Raw genomic sequence first — 21,189 nt, forward strand, 5'->3', positions numbered from 1 at the left:
TCAGCCGCCTCTGTGCTGAATGAAGGGCATCATCCCGCGGCTCCCGTCCCCCAGCGCCCTCTCCTCCCGGGAAGGCAGCGGGGAGCCCGGCCCGGCCGTGTCACAGCGCCGCATCTCTCGGTCACCCCTGTCCGTGTGGCGCTCACACGCCTCCCCGGCCCGCAGCGCCCGCGGGCGCCGGCGCCTCCCGGAGGCCGCCCGGGCTGCGGCGGTGACGGGGGCTCCGAGCCCCTCGCCCCGCCGCCCCCTCCCCTTCCCCGCTCCCGCCCGCCCCCGGGCCCTCCTCCCGTCACTGATTCGGCGCCGGAGCCCCGGGTGCCCGAGCCCCCCTCCCAGCCCCGGCCCCCGCCGCCGCCGCGGCTCCCGAGCTGTCAGTGCGCAGGCAGCGCCGCGGCCCCGCTCCGCACCGCGCTCCGCACCGCGCTCAGACCCCGCCGCCGCGGAGCCGCCGCCGCGGGGCGCAGCAGGTACCGTGCCGGGGGAGCCGCCGCCGCTGGGGCCGGGCTGCACCTGCAGGGCCGGGCATTGAGATGGGATCCCCCGCTCGGACAGGGGCGATGGGAGCGGGGCCGCGGGCGGGCCTGGCCCCGGCGGCTCCCAAGGGGTGGCCGCCGGTGCGGAGCGGAGGGACCGTCGGGGCTCTGGCGGCGGCCGCCGCGGTCCTGGAGAAGGGGGGCTGCGCTCGGGGCACCCTGCGGTGTCCCAGCCCCTGGCCCTCGGGGCGGCGGGCAGGGTGCGGGCGGGCGGCCGCCCGGGCGGGCTGCACTCCCTCCGATCCCGCCGAGCGGCTGGACAATAGCGGGAAATGCCCGAGTTACCCTCCCTCACACCTACCATTCCCAATATTAAATGGTCGTAGAGTTTATGTGGGAAAGGGTATAAAATTTTGGCCCCACTTGTCATGGAGACAAGGTAGGAAAACCTCCTAGGGACTCGCCATTGCCAAGAACATCCTGGCAAATTCCCACAGGGACAGTTTCTCAGGTGGGAAATAACATTAATCTTGCATGGATCTCTGGTTTCTTGGTGGAACAAAGTCCCGAGGGTTTTTCCAAGAGTAGCATATACAACTGGGTCTGTAATGTATGATTTTCTGTTAGATAATACGATTTAATCTGCTGTGTACTTGGCCATCCCACTGTCGTCTCCTCAACCCACTCTGTAAAAGCTCCCAGAGAAGTAGGTCAGTATTTCCAGATGATGTTTCTATTAGACACTGTTGAGTTTCTGCACTGCTGCCTGACTAGAAGGCAGCATTGTGACCCTTCCGTTTATGCACATTCTGAATGAGCAGAGTTTCAATTATTCATTCTGATGCTATTGCAACCTTCTGCAGTTTCTCTTCTCCAGGGACATGATGTGTAACAAGAGTTTGAAAGACACCAGTGAGGCTGCAATCCTATCTTGGTGTATGGCAGCTGTTTCCTTGTGTGGCCATTTTTAAGGGTTAATTTGTAGCACTAGGAGGTATGTCAAGGAAGAATGAGGATTCCCAATAGAGCAGCGGTTACCCAGTGAATTCCTTCTGTTTCCATCTAAAAAGCTATAATTCAAAGTGCTGAATGGCTCATGGACTAGGCTCTACACTGAATTTTGTATTTTCCATCTGAAAGAAGCAATGCCTTCAAAGGGCATTTGGTTGTTCTTAATGGAGAACCTATGGCTTCAATATAGAATTGGTTTAAATCTGACAGTTTGTTGGTGTTATAGACATTTGCTGGTTTGTGGGTGAAGAAACAGATGCAGAAATAAAATGCATTGGAGCCTGAGATTTGGCGCCAAAACTCAGAACCCTGTTTGTTGTTATTTATGTTTTAGTTGTGATGTTGTTGTTATTTGTATTTTACTTGTGTAATCATCTATCCATTGTGCTGTGCTCTCCATTCATAAACTGTGAACTATTCATATTTTCCAAATACAGAAGGCTGGGTGGGCCCACAATGGCAGCAGCTATACTTGTGACAAAACAGGATAATTATCCTGTGACCTGTAGTCATGTAGTGCATGATAGCTTTTATAGTCTCCATTTTAATAAAAGGTGTATTTTGGATGAGCAGCAAGGCTGCCTGTTCATCACCAGCTCTTGGAAGACTTGTATAAAATAACCTATAACCTTTTGTGTAAAGTAACCTAGATGAACACAGGCACACAGAGAAAAATGATATGTCAAAGGTGTAAAGAGACATGATAGTTTGAACCTTCTGTGCAGAGCACCCTGTAATACAAAGACCAAAAGAAAAAGAGGCCAGTACTAGCAGAAAATGGACAGGCAGTGAGCCTCTGAGTGATCACTGCCATTGTGAATTTCACCCATTCTTATGGTTGGGTATAGGCAGAAGGCATTGAAATGAGCTGATACTGGCAGTGACAGTAGGATTCTAAGGGGGTGAGTACCTCTGAGAATATAATATTTTCAGCTGAGAAATGTCTCCCTCCAAGAGATACTCATCTCTCCATTGACTTTCAGGCAAAAGACTAGAGAAAAAAATATGGTTTAAATTGCTATAGTCTTACAGACGCTGAAGTCTCCGGCTTTGTTACCAGCATCTGAGGTCAGATGTTAGGATTTGGTGGGTTTTACTCCTGAACTCTTCCATGCAGCTACCTTTTAAAATCACCAAAGTATGAAGCATGCATTCTACTCCAAGGTACTCCTTCCTAGTTTAGGACAATAATGTTTCACTGCATTACAGTTTACTGACTTATCTATAGGGGTGAGGTTCTTTATACTGTCTTAGAAGACACATTAAGACTTGGCAATTTGATACTTCATCTTACAATATTTGAAATACTGGCTCTGATTTTTACCCAGTAGAAATTAAAAGCCTCTTACTTCTTGTTTGGCATTCAGAAATTTAGTATGGATCCCATTGGCCCTCCAATCCAATCAGAAGTAAAGTCAGGACTTCATTTTTCCTCTCAGTTTTTCTGTACCTTTTGTCTTGACCCTCTCTAGATAAGGAAATCCGTGTGGTGTTCAAATGAGATAAGTCAGTACTACACAAGCACTGTGCTGCTGGTGGTCTGTGAATACCAAGTCTGCCTCTGGGTTCTTGTCCCTGTAAAGCTTCTTTCTAGTTGCATGTTTCCTCCAGACAGGTTAGAGAACAAAGGAGGAATTCCTGCTGCATCTAATCAAAGGTCTGAGGTTTCCAGCAGAGGTAACACTGCCAGAATCATATGATCACAGAGCAAGCAGTAAGTGACTACTCCAGGGGCCAATAATTGATTACTGGGAAACAGGGAAAATTTATAAAGCCCTATTTCTCCCTCTTTACCCTCCAGCTGGTTGATTTGCACCATGCATGTTTTCTGCTGTGCCAGGGCCTCAGCCACGGTGCCAGGAAAACTGTCCATATTGGGTTAAGGAATTTGGGTCCACTGTGGTAATGACTATTGGAATAAGAGTCAGGGCTAGAGGAGAGAGTTAAGCCCCTGTTGTCAGGAGGAATACCAGATGATCTTTATTCCAATGCACACAAAGGCTCACTGTCTGTGATGTGCCTGCTTGTGACTCTCACGGCTGGCGTTTCAGCTCACAGGAAAAGATCCTGCAGTTATTGGTCAAGAGCAGATGCAAAGGAAATGTTCAACCCATTGAAATCAACCAGCTGCCTTGGTGCTGCCCTTGAAGCGTGTGCTGCTGTTGTAACTGCAGTGAATGTAATAAATTAGGGCACTTCTATCATACCCCTAAATCTATAAGGAGAAACGGTCACATCTTTCCCAATTATTTTGTCAGTATCCCAGTGGATTCTAACAGAATTGACTTCTGTTCAGTTTGCATATTAAAGGCTATTTGTAGAACAAGAGTGAGAGATTTCATTTGGGTTTTGGGTATTTTTAATGTAAAAGTTGAGATTCTTGACTATGGTTAGCACATTAATGCAAATATTTGTTTTGGTGAGGCATGGAACATAGCAGGTAAAGGAGGCTATAAACTGGGTAAACATGATTATCTGAACAGGCAAACCTTCTTTAAATATCAGAAGATTCAGAGCTCATAATATGTATGATTTTAGTATGTGCCAGTCCTTCAGAGAGGCCACACAGGAGCTGCATTGGGTTGATCTGGACCTGCTTTTATTCAGTGTTTGCTTAGAGGACCTGGATGGTAATAAAAGGAGTGGGTATGTTGCATTTTCCAGGGACATAAAACTGTGACACTTGAAATATGCAGGAGGAAAATACTAGAATTCAAATTTTTTCTAATAAATTGGAAGACCTTCTAGGAAAAGACCCGAATTAAATTCAGTAGGGATAAATACAAGGTACTACAATAAGGCAGAAATTACCAACTAAGTAAGCACAAGGCAGAAGTAAATGACTAGGTTGCAGCTCCACAGAAAAGAATATGTTATGATAGATCACAAGCTGAATATGAGTCAATGTCATGCTGTTGCAAATAAAGGCAAACATCTTGCTAGGATACGTAAAAGACATGGAAGTCTGGAAGACATGAAGCAATCCTTTTGCTCTGGGGCCAAAGGCTCAGCTTGGGGGCTGTGCAAAGTGTTGGTTGTTGCACTTTGAGACAGGTGCAATTCAATCAGAGGGAGACCAGAGGAGGGCGGTAAGACTCATCACAGGTCAGAAGAATGTGACCTGCAAGATGATTTGAAATAACTGTAATTTTTAGACCAGAAATTTGACAGAGAAATATAACAGTCTTCAGATAAAAAATAGAGGGGGAAATGACCTTTTCTTCAGGCTCCTGGTGGATGGAGCAGAATGCAAGAAGCAGCAGAAAGTAAGATTATTTTAAACTACAAGAATAATTTTCTAGGACCTAGGATAATAAAAACAGTTGCATATTTGATATAGGGAGATTCTGGAGACATTTTAAGGACAGGTTAGACAATCATCTGTGAAGAATCAAATAAGGCTAGTGATCCTATAAGGGGAAAGCACCTTGGACTGTTCAGTGTCTTAAGTTCTCCTCTAGACCATTCTTCTAGCATTTGTAGATCATTTCATGGTCATTTCATGTGAATTAAATAAAAGTCTGCTGGCCCCGTTCTGATGTTTGTCTGATATCCAGGGGTAGCACAGCACCAAGACCATAGACCAGCTCTTTCTGAAAAGAGCCTGAAAGAAAACTAAGAACTTTCTAGAAGACAGTTAGAAGAGGTCTCTCTTTTTAAAAGAGAGGGAAGGAATGGAACATTCTGATTTCCCAGAAGCAAATGCTCAATTGAGTTTATGAATGCTGAAAACAATGCTATGGAAGAAGAAAAATTAACCAAGATTAGCAGTTAGTAAAATTATCTGAACTGAAAATACAAGCTCTTATACTGTTTTATGCCTTGAATGAAGGGCTGTAGTGCAAAAATGGTTTTTAGAGGTAAAATTAAATAAAATAATGGAATTCAGAAAAGGAATAAAATAAATCATAGTCCTATGATTTATATTTTTAAGCATTTATCCCAGGAGAGAAAATCTAGGTCCTGTAGTACTCATGGTTTAACATATATTGTTTAATATAAATGGAACAGACAGTCCCCTGTGCATGGTGAAAAATCCTGGATCTTTGTGAGGAGACAGGTAGAAAGAAAAAAGAGAGCAATGATCAACACTTGGGGATGCTGAAGTGGTGGGCTGCACATAAGATCCTGGATAGAAGACATTCTGAGTCCAACCAAATAATATCTTAATCCTCTAAAGGGAGAGGGATTTTTCTCTCTCCTCAGGCTTTAGATCTTTTCACTCAGACAAAAAGAAAAGCTCTTAGAGAAACTAAAGATGTACTGAGAGCAGTAGAAGTGTTTTTACAGCAAGCAGGCAATAGGGAATTTTTTCTGTGAAAACAGGTACTCTCTAGGACTGAAAGGCTGCAAAGCAACTCCTGGAAAGAATCTGTGTTGAATGGACAAGACAAGGAGAAAATGAAGAGTTAGGCTGCACTTTTTAGTAGCCTGTTTTCGTGGAGCTGTTGCTCAGTGAACATATTAGCATAATAATCTCTTGTAATTTAAATAGTCTTACACTGGAATTATCCATAAATTGATGGAAACCCTGATTTTTTTATTTACTCTGGGACACATGAGCACAAACTGTGCCACCATATAAGCTGTGATGGATTTTCCCCTTCCCCCCCATCTTCCATTACTGCTGGACCACCTTGGGAAAAATAATTATATGCTTAGAAAGCCAGTCACTTGATGCCCCAGATATTTCAAAGGGAATTCACATCCCTTCCACCCAAGGACTGAGCAGTGCTTGACATCAGCTTATACTGCTTTGCCTGAGTTTATTTCATCATTCCTCTTCCCATCCTTGCTTTTACTGTCTCTACCTGTCAGATGAGTGTATGAAACAATCTTTATTTGAGAGACAGAAAGGGTATCCAAAAGGAGGCTTACTGTGATCCAGTGCTAAAGGAAATTTAGCTTTGGAACAAGGTGGTTCTGGAAGGAGATAAAGCAAATATAGCTAATGTAAAAAAAAAAAATCCTATTTTTACCATTAGGAGGAGACAACAAGGTGAAGGGGTTATTCTCCAGGAAACTTGTGAGGAAATCTGACAGGCTGTGCAGAAAAATACTGAGCATGCTGGAGGGGGTTCTGCAGATGGTAAATGTTTCTCCTGGTGGAAAATGTTGATAATTATCTTGAAAAGGAGAGGTGTTAGACAGAAGTAGCTACAAGGAAGGTAGGGAACTGAAAGAATTTGAATAGAGGAAGCACTGTCTTGAAATATGAACTGAATATGAATGTTGGGGTTTAGGGTGCATGACTGAAATTTCTCAGTGTGGCTGTAAGGAAATTGTGTAGGCTGTTGCAAATGGCCCTTCTTTCAGTATGAGCTGGGTATTTAATGCAAAGTAAGGATATCCAAGCCTGCTTTAAATTAAGCATCTGCATAGCCAGGTTCAGAGCAGCCATATCCTTCGTGTTCTTTATATTATGTCCAACTAGAGTCTAAAAGTCAGGTAAAACCTGCCAATGCATTGCTGCAGGTGTTACTTCAGTGTTTTAACAAAATTCCTTTCCTATGAGCAAAATCAGAGGCATCAGCTTCAAGCTGTCAAAGGCAATTTTGGAAAACTGGCTGGTCACCGAGATGAGCCTGGAATCTGTGAGCACTTGACAGGCACTGAGCACTTCCCCCCTGTGAATGAGGAGCTGATGAGTGAACAGCAGTGACCAGAAGTGCTTTTTGAGGGCAATGCCAAAGCCTTTTACCAGCAGCTCCCCAGTGCAGACAGTTTTACTGAAATAGTCACACAAGCATTTCTGCTGCCATGATGAGAGAACTGATGTTTTTTAAATACTGGAAGCAATATAAAGCTAGAAAGCAGATACTGGGAAAACCTTGTAAAGGTATGTTTGTATTGAGGGCACTTTCAGGAATGCTTCTCTCTGTCCCTCTATCCAGGGACATAGATTCTGTCTTGTAGGCGGCAGCACCCCGGTGTCAGATTGTCCCAGAAAAGTCCAGGTTCAAAAACTTGTGAAGTGAAAACTTGACTTATGCAGGGTGTTGGGGAGGAACTTCACAGTTCCTTGTTGAAAAAGATGACAAGCTGATTAAATCAATGGACCAAAATATACTAAATGTTTTAAAAGTGGAATCAGAAACTGTGGTTTTCCTGAAGATATCAAATATCAATTCACAGCCTTGTCTCATTTGCAACAGCTATAGCCTTCTGAGAAATAACTGCTAGTAAAATGGCTAAAACATTGATAGAGCTCAGGTTCCAGCTGTCTACAGATCTTCCTCAGAGAGGTCTGGTCACAAGGGATTTGGCAGGTAAGACTGAAAACGGGGAACTACACATTGCTGGTTGTGAAGTGTTAGTATTAATAAGCATGACAATTACTAACTCTGCTGATTTACTTTGCTGCTTTTAATTGTCACTATAGGTCACTGTATGTATTGGAGAATTTCAGTGTTCATCAAGAACTTCATCAAGAACTGTTCCATACCAGGGGAAATCTCTGTCTCAAGGGGTCTCAACTGTCTGGTGACAAAAATGGGGGTAGTCCCAGGCAGTGATTATTCTTTCAATGATTGTTTCTTGATCTGTCTACCAATTCACTGGGTAGACACAAAAGCAATAGGATTATCATGGAGGTAAGAAGAAATTCTTTCTTCTGAGGGTGATGAAGCAGTGGAACAGTTTGCCCAGAGAGGTTGTGAATGTCCATGCCTGGAAGTGCTCAAGGCCAGGTTGGATGGGACTCTGAGCAGCCTGGTCTAGTGGAAGGTGTCCCTGCCCATGGAAGAGAGTTGGAACTAGGTAATCTTTAAGTTCTCTTGCAATCCAAATCATTCTATGGTTCTATGATCCAGTTGGACAGTTGGAGAATGGGACCAGAAAAAATATTAGCACATATGGACTTTGACTGACACCCCTTTTTCCCCACTCAAGAGTTTTCATTCAGATCTGTGTCCTGACCCTGTAGGAGGAAGGGAGAAATGAAAGTGCCAGAGCAGAGATGAAAGATAAATGGATCTTAATGCCTTTTATCACCTTCACTAAACTAGAGCTCAGTGGATTTCCAAATTGAGATGTTGTCACATGTTGACAGTGTAGAGCAGCACTGCAGTGCAATTCAGTGTTCTCTGAGTTTCTTTACAGTAATGAAACAGCAGGGCATGAAAAGAAATGAATGTGGGTTTTTGGCTGAGTGTTGTGGCTGATGTTAAAAGACAGCATGTTTTCCTGACTTACCTGTCAAGACACACTAAAAAACTTGCAAGGAAAGCAGCATTCCTGTAGGAAAATGCCCCAGTACATTGAGAGTTTTTACAGATAGATTTGCAAAGCCGACTGTCAGAAAATAGTAGTCAGTATAAAACATAGCATTACAAGTTGATTTGTAAGCAAAGTAAAACTAATCTCATCCTTCTGACAGTTTTCTGTTAGCTGCAGGTTGTCAGGATGGAGACCAGATTTACCCACCTTGTGAAAAATTTTGGACTGCTAAATCAGCTCATAGCAGACAGTGAGTTCAGCCATAATGATGAAACAAATATGGTTTTTGTTGTCATGGCATGTAATCCCAGCTGGCACTCAGCTATCCATTAATTCCCATAGGGGACCACTGCTGAACTCCTCAGTTTTATCCCAACTTGAGGTTTTAATTAACCAGCAAGAACCAGCATATTCCCTCTAGCTTTCACTCAGGTGGGTGATGTGTCAGGTCATAGAGAAATGACTGGAGGATAACATTCCAGTGAGTGGGGGAAGGGTTTGAAAACAACTTCTGCAGGTGCAGAGTTCCAGGAAAAAATGATGATTATTTGCCCACTGAAGTGAGAAAGAGAGAGAAGGTGTGGCTATGCAGCTGTGAAAGAAAACAGAAAAGAAAAATCTAAAACTTGTTTTTGTTTGATTAGGATCTTGCATTGCAATCAAATTAAAATCGCTGATACAAAGTGCAGGAGCACAAACTCACAGAAGGAAAATTGAGGACAAAAAGTCATTACAGAGAGGACAATGAACAAGCCTTGAGAGCACACCACAGGTTCCAGTATCTCTTGTAATATCATAACAATTTCCAGGACAACAGTCTTCAACAGAAAGGTGTAACACAAAATTCCTGTAATGTCAATTGCTTTCTATTTGCTGCATCTTTGTGGGGCTCGGGTCCCACAGGTTCCTGTTAGTTCCTGGACACATAAACCTACTATTAACAGTTGTTTTCATTCTTAGTGAGGAAATGAGAAGAACATGAAAGAATCACTGCAAGATTTTGCCCAACTGACGGTGCCATAGTATGCTGCTGGATGACTGGGAATGTGAATAAAAGTGGAAGGCAACAGGCAACAGGAAGGAAAGCCTGTACAGCCTGTGTTTAACTGGAATATTTACTCTCATCTTGATGACCTTTACTTTAATGTCTCTAAGTATTTGTTACAACTAAGGATTTAAAGAAAATTGACAAATACAGCATTAACTCTGAGAATAGCCCAGGAACCTCCTCTTCTGATGAGCGTGAGTGGAGGATGAAAATATTAATTCAGCTGCACTGAAGCAAAGTATTGCTTAGGTCCATAGAGGAAAGTGTGGTTCAAAAAAAGTCAAAAACCTGCCTATCCTGTAGGTTTATTTACCTATACTAAACATCTGCTAATGTTCTCTGAACTGTTGCTGGACTTTCATTTGTTAGCAGAGGGAGTGGAGATTTTCCTGAGAGCTAAACCTTACTTCACTAGAAGGAAGTAGTGTAAAAAAAACTGCTACAAAAAGCTGTAACAATAAAACAGAAGGGGCTAGAATTCGTTGATGCCAGAGTACTGATTCCAGTGTCATTCTGCATACATAGTGTTTCCACTTTGTCACTCACAGCTCAGTTTGCCCAATTGAGTTTAAAGCAGAGATGATTTTTTTTTTTATGTCCCTTAGGATTTGAACTATCCTGCCACTTCAGGAAAGCCTTAATAAGCTTGTGATCAGTGGGGCTGTCCAAACTTTTTTCTTTCTGTATGAACCCATGCTTGTTATGTTATTGGGGAAAATGATTTCTCTTTTTCCTGTACAAACTCTTACTAAAAAAAAAAAAATTACAGCAGTAGTCTGGGATGCTGAACCATCTGCATTTTACTTAGGTTCCCAGTTTTTGTCTCCAACCTGGAAAAGTATTTGGTAAACACTTCTAAGTTTTCTCCCTCATTGCCTCTTAAGAGTCTCTCATTGGTATTGTCATTGCCTTCCTCTTCACCTTGTCTTTTAGCACTGCTGTGCTACTAACTGGGTCTTGCTTGTTCATTCCAGTTCTGTCAGATGGTGAAATAAAACCATATTATTTCATAGAATCATGTAATGGTTTGAGTTGGAAGGGACCTTAGAGATCATTTAGTTCCAACCCCCGCCCTGTCATGGGCAGGGACACCTTTCCCTAGACCAGGTTGCTCCAAGCCCCATACAGCCTGGCCTTGAACACTTCCAGGGATGAGACATCTACAACTCTCTGGGCACCCAGTTCCAGTGCTTAACAACCCTCGCAGGAAAGATCTTTTTCTAAATATCTAATCTAAACCTACCCTCTTTCAGTTTAAAGCCATTCCCTCCTGTCCTATCACTACATGCCCTTGTGACAAGTCTGTCTTCTGCTTTCTTGTAGCCCTTTAGGTACTGAAAGGCTGCAGTAAGGTCACCCTGAGGCCTTCTCTTCTCTAAACTGAACAAATCCAACTCTCTCAGCCAATCTTCATAGAAGAGGTGCTGCAGCTCTCTGGTTATCTTTGTAACCCTCCTCTGGACTCATACAAACTTCTTTAATATCCACATCCATCATATTCATTTTAAGTATCTTAAACCAGGTGAAAAGTTTAAAATAAAAACCCCGTAAATAAGTCTTGCTCATTTGTAAAGACTAATTTCCCATTGGAATAGCCTGAATTGCTTGTACTCAGCATTCTTTCTCATAAAGTGTCTATCATCGCAGTAGGTCTGTTGCTGGTACAGTTTCTGGCAGTGTCCTTTTGCTTCTTATGGTTTTACCTCGACAGGCAAAAACACCCAGGCCTTTTGTGGGAAAGTCCTTCTGCTACATGGCTTCCAGCCCAGCCACCTGGAACAAGGAAATTGCCCTCTACTCGATTCTCTGAGTTCTCTGACTCCTCTCTCCCTAGAACTTGATTGCAGTGTGCAGTCTGCCTTTGGGGCCTTCCTCTCTCACTCTCTTAACTGAGATCTTGATGGTATTCTCTGCCAAAGTGTCAGATACTTTCTTTTGCCTATCAAAATACCTCCTGGTATTCCAGGCCAGACTCTTTGTTAATCATTTATGCCAGTGTAATCTGCCTTCTGGTACAGCAGTAAGATTCCTGCTTGGAGAGATGAAATGTTCCAATATCACCTTATTGCACAGTCTCAGCCTCTCTTGTGCACATCAAGAAAAAGAAATGCACACATAAACCAGGTTAAAAAAGGAAATTATGTTTGGGGCTGAGAAAATAGATGGTTTAAGTTTGGCACTACTGTAACTGTAGTGGGATCCACGTGAAAGTTCCAGATGTTGAAATGGTCTCAGTGTTTTATGTCTAAAGGTAGCAGTGTTAAATAAACACTCCACAGCAACAGACTTTTGGTTTTCTCAAGATGTGGTTTCCAGTCTCCTCTGGCCTCTGCTTTCACAAAAGCTGTTTGTCACTGAACTCCTTCCCACCAATGGCTAGTGGTTTTTTACTGCTTATTGCTAGTATAATTTCAATGATTACTTATGAACTGCTGGTTTAACTGCGTGTGACAAACAGCTTTACAGTATTCAACACATTTTATGAATTACAGTTTAAACTCAAATGTTCTAGAAGTGCTTTCTGTTCTTTCATTTCTGGCCAGTGTTAGAGTATGTTTCTTTGCTTTGAAGTTTTAGTCCTGTTTTCTTGAGTAGTGTGTACGTGGTGGAGAGTTGGACTTGTGTAATGTGTTCATTTAGAAAAGGATGTAAAAAATTATTACATCTTAAAGCATTAGTTTGCTGGAATAACTCCTTGCTCCCCCCTAGGATTTATTCAGCCATCTTCTCTACTAAAACACCATTTTGTCTAAATGAATATATTTCAAAATGTAATGGTAGCCAAAAAGGCAGATGCAGTGTATCACCCGGGCACTTCAAATGTGTATGACAAATTTTCTTAAATGATGTTAAAGAAGAAAAATCTTAATGTCAAAACTATCATGTTTTCATTTTGGTCAGTGAATTTACATCATTTCACATAACATCATTTTAGCTTAACCAGAGTTGTTAGGACTTCAATTGAAATAGCAGGTCTCATCATATTCTGAAATGCAGGGTAACAGTAGTAGATTCCACCAAAAAAGTCTCTCCATTTCCTTTTCCTGAGTATGGCTGAAGTTGAGGCACTGGAAAATAATTTTTGCCTCTCCACAGATTTTTGAGTACACAGAAGCTGGTTTATTATGTTAAAGGACTCTCCCTTGACTCAGGAAAACATTCTATATTAATGCCATACATGTCTGTCATTCAAGGTGTGACATATAGTTTCCAAAAGGCATCCTGAATGCTTCAGACAATGTTTTACCTCCCAGGATTGTGCCAGAGTTAAAAAAACCCACATTCATCAAAAGTCGAGAAAGGCCAGAGCCATAAGTGAATCGCTGATTTTCTTACTCATGTACTCTTATACAGATTTTGCTTTTGAGGATGTGCTACAATTAATTTGTCTTTGATGTTGGAAGAACTGATGCATTTGCATCATTATCTGATGCTCTTAATCTGTGTTGGATGAGTGAAACAGCCAGTATGTGGTATCTTGGGAAAAGAAATCTGGCTAACTATAGTCCAAGAAGGATGTTCATTACTCAGGCTTTCACTGATTCAAATAATTGAAACGTTTGCAGCTGTCCTTAAATATTAGGGTGAGAGCTAGGGAGAACAGGGCTTTGCTCTTGCAGCTTACAGGATTTAAAAAACCTTTTAGTAACAGCTGATCCAATTCTACCGCTTCAATTTTGTTTCATATCTCATTCTTCAGCGATATTCCTGCCAAAACTCCCACTGAAATTAAAGGACTCTTGCATAAGGTAGGACTAGGGAATCTGGATAATTAATATTTTGGAATAAAAAGAAAACCCTTGTGGGTTTCACAAGTAGGTCTGTCCTGCAAGTGTAGAAATGAGGTGACCTTTCTATTGTTGAATGTCCTTTTGTAAACCCATGTGTCTCAATAGAAGAGTAAAACTAATTGTCTTTTCACTGGTGGATTGATTCTGTTCCAGGACAGAAAAATCACCTCCAGCAAACTCAAAGCTATTAAAATTTCCTGGGTCATGCAAATGGTGAATTATGACTTTCTTTTCAAGAAAGTTTTGCAGCTCTTGTTCTACTACATGAGTCAATACCACTTTAGCCCCTTCTTTTCAGGTCACTAATTTAATGCCAGTGTCTTTGAGGATTGTTTAGCTGCATCATGTGTTTTGTGCCTCCTATTCCAAAATTTGTTTCTTAACTTCTTCTCTGTGGGCTGCTGTCCCTGCTTGTACTGCCTAAAGTAAAAGCAGTAGCCTACCAAGTTTATCCCTTGGCTCTGCTTAGCTTCTTCCATGCTTCTTTGGTGTTGGAACAATAAGGAATGGCAGGGTAGGGGACAAAGGGCCCTAATTTGTGTGTAAATGTAATGAGAATAACACAGATGCCACATGCTGAAGACCCATTTTCCATCTCTAGCCTGGGTCTTTCACCTCACTCTTCAGCTTTAAGACTTTGATCATAGCATGAACTCAGGGCTGATGCCACAGTGTCCACAGCCAGCTTCACATCCCTGGTGCTATCTCTTCCCTGCCAGAAGAAAACTATACCAGTAAAAGAGACTTGGGCACCATAAACAGTTTTGGGGGGAGGAACAGGGCATTTTGGCAGCTTTATCTTTCAGAATTACTATGACAATACTCAAGTCCAAAAGCTGTCACGAGTTGCCTCTGTTTGTAGAACCCCTTTAGCTGGATGTGTCTTTCTAATGATTGGCAAATTATTCTTAGACTGGTTTAGTTTGAGAGACAGTTATTAGATACTTTCCACATTATTTTTAAAAGAACCTAAATAGTGCTGAAAGTGGTGAGTGGGAGCTGTCAAGGAAACAACTTGCTAATGGAAGCACAGCATAATCAACTGCCTTATTTAAATGACTTGCTTTGGAAAGAGCTGATAAATAAGGGACAGCAGCAGCAGAGGGTCTTTGCAACTGTACTGAGAGACCCAACATTTAATAAGTTACCTTATTACAGAGAAATTAGCTTTCAAACAGAAACAAGGATGGTGGTCATTTGAAGGCTCGTAAGGTCAGATTCACTACACACTTTATTACACTTGTTCTGTTTTGTCTTTCTGTGCTTTTTGGCCAGCAGTGATGTGCTTTCAGTATCCCCCCTGACTCCTGGATATGCTGAACAAGGTCTGGGGCACAAGCATCATTTCAGAGAAGCAGGCCTGTCACTAAAAATGCAAATGCCAAATCCTTTCCTGTAATTTGTTGTCTCAAGAGCACGCAGCCATGTCACAGTCAACTTACTTCTCCATGCAGCCACACCATGGTGATCACTGGAATAACAATGGAATGAGTATGATTTTGGAACATCTAATAGCCCTTATAAATTTGCCTTTAGGGCTTGGTTTTCTAAGCTGGAAGCTGAAATGAGCCTGCCATGCTAGATGCAGCACTGCAAAAATAATACTGCTGAACCAGCAGCTGGGCTCACAAGTGTGACAGTCTGGGATTAAGTTCTTGGTGGGATATTAGGGTCTACTAGTATTCTTTAAATGGCAGCAGTAGCCAAATGCTGCCCAGACATGGGAAGAGAGACAGTCATTGCCCTGAGAAACACAAACTACAAAGTAAGGAAAAATAAAGACAGCATGGAAGCAGATGTGTGACACTTAGGTATGGATTAATTGTTTCATTGAATATGCTGCAATTTGCTGGATGGAAAATAATCTGTCGAGAAAATAATCTGTTAGACCTGCTGTTAGCTGGTTAATTCCATGTAAGTGCCATGGCTAGGGTTATTAGGGAGTGAATTTTAAATGCAAGAAGTAGTAGCTATGGGATTCAGTTACAGGATCACGAATCATGACTTAGGAAGTCTCTAGTCCAAGTTCTTGCTGAAAGCAGGGCCAACACTGAGTGCAGGCTGGGTTGCTCACAGCTTAATCCAGTCTTGTTTGTAAACTCCCAAGGATGGAGATCTCATCATCTCTTTGGGCAAACTGTTACATTCTTAGTTGCCTCATCATGGAATGCTTATATCTGGTCAGAGTCTTCCCCTGTGGATTTAATGACCATTGTCTGTTATTCTTCCACCATGCTTATCAGTGCAGTACCTTGCACTGTCTGGAGCCACCAAAGGCACTGGAAGGCTGCTACTAGAACCCCCCAAAGTTTTTTTCTTTTCCATGCCAAACAAGCCCAGTTCCATCAGCCTCTCCTTGTTGGGCAGGTACTTCAGACCTCAGCCATTTTGGCTGCCTTCTTCTGGAGTCACTCAAGTGCCAGCTGAAGAGGAATAATCACAGTCTGTGGTTCCTGGCTGTGCTCTGTTCTGCACTCCAAAGTACCTGCAGGGCACAGCACTATCTCAGGTACAAATTACTGCTCTCCTGAAGCCCTAGATCCTTTTCAGATCCTTTTCAGACAGGCTTCCAACCAGTCAGTCACCAGTCTGTACCAACACACAGGTTAGTCCATCCAAGTACAATATTTTGTATTTCTTGCCACTGAATTTCTTTTCAGTCCATCCCACCAGTCTACCTGGGTCTCTCTGAATAGCAGTTGTGCACCCAAGTCAATCATCTTTTTTGATGTCATCTGCAATCTTGAGCAGTGGGCATTCTTTCTGCTCCTCAGGATATTGATAAATAATATTGAAGAGGACATCTGAAATTAAACACTAAGCGCTACTTCTCAAGCCTGATAATCCAGTCAGTTTTTTACTTTTCCAGTAGTCCACTTATCTAACATCACAATTTGGATAGTGGAATGCTCTGGGAGACTGAAACAAAAGCCTTGCTAAAATGCAGGTGACATGCACTGATCTCTTCCCACAAGACAGCAGTCAGTTTGATTAGTCTATGCTCAGTTAAATAAAATGGGCTAAATTGCATGTCCTGTGGCTAGAAATGTGTTCTAAGAATAACATTCCATGATTTTCCCAGGGACCAAAGTGAGGGGCTAACTGGTCAACCACCCTGTAGTTTTGCAGGTAGTGTCACTTGTCTTTTCTGAAGATGGGTGCCACATTTGCCTATCTCCAGTCACCAGGGACTTCCACTGATCTCCATCATCTTTCAAAGATGATAGAGAGTGGCCTCAAATTGACATCACCCAGCTCTCTCAGCAACCTTCAGTGCAGCCCATGGAGACCTGAAGAAGCAGGCTAGGTCAGGAAAAACATTCTGAATTTAGGGACATGGAGGAAAATTCTGAGATGTCACAGGCAGAATGGGAGCTTCAGACAAAATTTATTAGAGAAGCCCTTCCCTCACGAACAGAAGCCACAAGGTACAGAAAGGACTCCCTTACTTTCTAAATTCTTTCTGAGAGAGGAGCTGAGGTACAGCTGGAAGCAATATTAGCCCCAGACTTAGTCAATGGTTTATATCTAAAGAGCTACATAGGTGAGCTTTTATACAACTTCATTCTGCAAAAATAAGGATGGCGAGCCAGATATATTTCTATAAATAAAATTAATTATTTATTATAATTTATTGCAATAATAATTAGGGGAAAAAAACGTAATCAGAATTATTTACTACACAGTATGGATCACTACTGATTTAGTGCACTGTTTTTGAAGCAATTACATTAAAGCAATTATATTCAAGGTAGCAGAATAATTGTTAAGCAGAGATTGATGTTACTTACCCACACCAACAACTGGGAAAATTTCTGTTGCTCACCCTCAAGGAATGACCTTGAGGAGTGTCCCCACTGAAGGGAAGGATCTTCACACACCTTAGAGAGGTATGCTAGAAATCTTTGCTGTGCAAAAGTGACGCTGGTCTTTTTAGTATAAAGTGATTGACTTTAATATGCATTCAAAATAGCCATTTTTTAGATTATGTGTTCTCAGGCTTACTCAGCAAAAGAAAAATGTGTTGGCAGCTTTTTAGTTCCTTCTCTTTGACTTCCTAATCAGGACCTGCACATCCTTGCTGCTCCCAGCCTCAGTCAGGGAGCCTCAGTCTTGTGTGTCCTTGTGGTGGGGGTGAGAGTTTGGTCAAGCTGGTCTCAGCATTCTTCAGCACTAAGAACAGCAGTGTTATCCTTGCTCAGTGTTATCACTCAGTTTTCCTTGCTCAGTGTTATCACTCAGTTTTCCTTGCTCAGTGTTATCACTGATCAGCAGGCCGTCCTTGCTCTGCTGAACAGCAAACTTTCCTTGCTCAGCCCTTCACTGACAAACTTACAAGCCTGCTTAGGCTGAGAGCCCTGCTACAGATGTCTATGAGAGAAGTGATCTAAGGTAAAATTAGGACATGGATGGATATTCTTTTTGTCTTTGCTAGTGTGCCATTTTCATGTAATTAAGAATCTAATTTATTCTTGGGTTCTTATGTATTAAAGCTGTACCTCAGATCTCAGTTTTATTCTCAAGTGTGAAAGAGCAGGGTTCAAGTTGAATTCCTTCCAGTGAGTGATTCCAGGTATCACATCTTGCCAAAGCAGAATCCCATTGTCACCTCACAGTATATGTGCATTCTGTCTGCTTTTACTTCTATTACTAGGCCATCTCAGATGATTCAAATATTTACCCCTTTATCCTTTTTAATGCAGGATTTGTCTTCAACCCTCCCCCCCAATGAGTCTCATGTTTTGCTTCTGTTCTGCTGGTCTGTGAATCCATTGTTTGCAGGCTGGCAAGGCACCAGTTTTGGGGTGACAGATGGAGCAGACTGCAAACCAGGCAGTTGCCTCCTAGGCTGAATGATATTTTAATAAGCACCGAGAGGTGACAGAAAGAGAAGCTTCTCACTGGAATGACTGGCAGTTTTGTTTCCAGCCTGAAAGCATTAATAGATAATTATTGGCCTCAGTCCAAAAAAAAAAAAAAGGCAGAAAATCCTATTAGCTCCTAACTTTTTTAGGGGTCAAAGAAGTTTTTATGTCTAGGCCATTATCCATTTAGGGAGTTGTTTCCCCATTTTTGGTATTTCAGTTCTCTCTCAGAAATTGTACACTTAAGGAGACTTCCTTTTTACTTACCCTTTTGTTTTCCTTCTTTTTTTTATTATTTCAGCAATTTTCTCCATTGTCTTCCTTCCCTAAACATTCCTTCTTCTTCATATTTCTATATACTTTTCACCAATTTATGCTGGAATAACGGGATCTAACAGCTTACTTGGCTTCCAGCTTCCACATCCTGTGAAATAACTACAGCACTGCAAGGCAATGGCATCTCTAGAGCATGGGAATCTCTAGAGCTTATGTCCTCTTCTCCCTGCCCTCCAGCTGTGTCTCATTTGTATAATACAGGGTTTGTGTGGGGCTTTGTTTCATCCTTGGTCTTATGAATAAAAAAAGGCACAACAAAAGGGAGCTCTGGCAAATCCCCAGCAGCCTCTGAGATCCCTCTGCAGTGTGAGCAACATGGTGTTTTGCAGACAAGCTTTAAGATAGTCAGGCTTTCAAAGGAGAAGATGCTTTTTCTTTCCACAAGTACAGGTTAGACAAGGTCCAGCTCTCATCAGGAAAATATAAAAGTGGTGCTGGGATCTGAACTACAATGTGGTCCCATACACTGCTCCGAGAACACACTGGAAATTTCTGAATATTTGGACATTGATCTTCATGTTTGTTTAGCAATATTCAGGTCTGGATTTCAACTCATTTGTGAGCTGTAAATTAATGCTATTCCTTCTAAAATATGCTTCTTTTTTCTTCCAGATACAATGATGACACTGAACATTCAGATCATCTTTGGCCTCCTTTGCTGCATGATTTCTCTTCCTGCAGATGGTTTCCCAGCAGACACCAATACTGAATTTCGCTCTGCTTTCTCTGTGGCCAGGACCAGCAGCATGGAAGGCAGCTCTGAGATGGTGATTACCTTTGACAAAGTGTATGTGAATATTGGCAATGATTTTGACCCCAAGACTGGATTGTTCCGCTGCCGGATCCCGGGAGCCTACTACTTCTCCTTCACCGTTGGGAAATACCCAAAGAAAAACTTGTCTGTCATGCTGATGAGAAACAAGAATGAGGTGCAGGTAATTGTGTATGACGAACATCACCGCAAGGAACGCAAGGTGGCCAGCCAGAGTGCCATGCTGCAGCTTGACTATGGCGACACAGTGTGGCTGCGTTTACATGGAGATCCCAAGTACGCTCTTTACAGTAATGTGGGGCCCTATACAACTTTCAATGGCTACCTGATCTATCCAGACACTTCTGCCTTCTTCCAGAATGCTCTTGACTCTCAAGAGCTCGGGCCACACCCTCACACAATCCATCAACTTCCCAGAGAGCAGAATGAAGCTTCACAGCGACATGTGTTGTCTGACCAGCCAAAGAGGGTACAAGACCCTCGCTCTGCGTTTTCAGTTGCCCGCTCACAAAGTCTCCTGGGGACAGATGAGAAGCAAACCCAGCACGAGCCAATCACATTTGATACAGAGTTCGTGAATATTGGAAAAGATTTCAATTCCTCCACTGGCGTCTTCACGTGCCGTATACCTGGTGCATACTATTTCTCCTTCACCATTGGCAAAATGCCCTTTAAGACTATGTCAGTGAAACTGATGAAGAACCACAATGAGGTGCAAGCCATGATCTATGATGACAACCACTCCAAGAGGCGGGAGATGCAGAGCCAGAGCATCATGCTGCCTCTGCAATACGGGGACACCGTTTGGCTCTACAGCCATCAGCATGATGGCTATGGTGCCTACAGCAACCACGGCAAGTACATCACCTTCACGGGCTTCCTCATCTATTCGGATGCTCAGCCCAAGTGGCTGCCAGGTGCCAGCTCACCTCAAGGGTCAAACAATTAAATGCAGATTAAGTGAAGAAGCATAAGAAGAGCCAAGGTGCCATGAACTTGGGTATAGCTTCTCTGAATATCATCCTCTACTTTGAGCATGCTGTCATGTGTCCAGTGCTTTCCTCATGCTGCACGCTTGTGCCCTGTCTGCAGGGCCACTGCTGTGTGTGCCATTCATCCGTAGAGAGGCCTTTCAGGTTGTAGCTGTGTGTCCCGTGTTGGTGTTTGATTTAACATAAAGCATGAGGTAGTTTTGGGGTGGGGGGAGGCACTGTAGTGAGATGCTGAGGATCAGAGAACTACTGCAGTCATGTTACTGCAGATCTCCAGCATCCAGAGAGCAAAGGGTGTGGTGACTTTCCTTGTTTATCCAGGGAGGGAATAAATGTAATGAAAATGAATGTAATAAAAATACAAAAGATGAGAACGTTCTCAGTTTGGAGTTTTTGCTACTTTGTGAGTCTTGTGTGCTTGTCACTGGCTGAGGTACCAGCCAGTACTGAGCTCAGGTGAGAGAGACGCATGGTAATTGTGTGAGCTGAGGATGTGTTACTGAGCCTGTCTGTGTACACTCTTTAATCATTTGTGTATGTGAAGGGTTGGTACCTCTTACAATTTTATTGCAAGTTTCACAGTGGTTTGCCCTTTTCTTTATCTGATGTAGATGAAGTCAAGAAGCTGTAGTCGAGAATCTCAGCTTCAGTTTAATGTAAAGAATACATTTAGAAACAAACAA

At 42.6% G+C, this 21,189-nt stretch overlaps 1 protein-coding gene across 2 annotated transcripts; it reads left to right on the forward strand.

Annotated features, from left to right (window-relative positions):
• The first annotated feature begins 402 nt into the window (after positions 1 to 402).
• Positions 403 to 20,888, forward strand: C1QTNF4 (C1q and TNF related 4). Of its 2 annotated transcripts, none has more exons than XM_030240838.2 (2): positions 403 to 467; positions 19,355 to 20,888. In XM_030240838.2, exon 2 carries the CDS (start codon positions 19,360 to 19,362, stop codon positions 20,461 to 20,463), a length of 1,104 nt encoding a protein of 367 aa, XP_030096698.1. In that variant the 5' UTR covers positions 403 to 467; positions 19,355 to 19,359; the 3' UTR covers positions 20,464 to 20,888. The 2 variants fall into 2 exon arrangements, with proteins under 2 accessions (XP_030096698.1, XP_030096697.1); XM_030240837.2 differs by lacking the exon at positions 403 to 467 and adding an exon at positions 19,018 to 19,132.
• The last annotated feature ends 301 nt before the right edge of the window (positions 20,889 to 21,189 follow it).

Source organism: Serinus canaria, chromosome 5, assembly GCF_022539315.1.
Source record: "Serinus canaria isolate serCan28SL12 chromosome 5, serCan2020, whole genome shotgun sequence".
Taxonomy (NCBI): Eukaryota; Metazoa; Chordata; class Aves; order Passeriformes; family Fringillidae; genus Serinus; species Serinus canaria.

Bases quoted from the DNA above. Each gene is read 5' to 3' on its own strand.
- C1QTNF4 (XM_030240837.2), top strand. From the start codon at position 19,108: ATGCTTTTTCTTTCCACAAGTACAG. The intron at 19,133-19,354 runs GTTAGACAAGGT...TTTTTCTTCCAG, and splicing joins TTTTCTTTCCACAAGTACAG to ATACAATGATGACACTGAAC.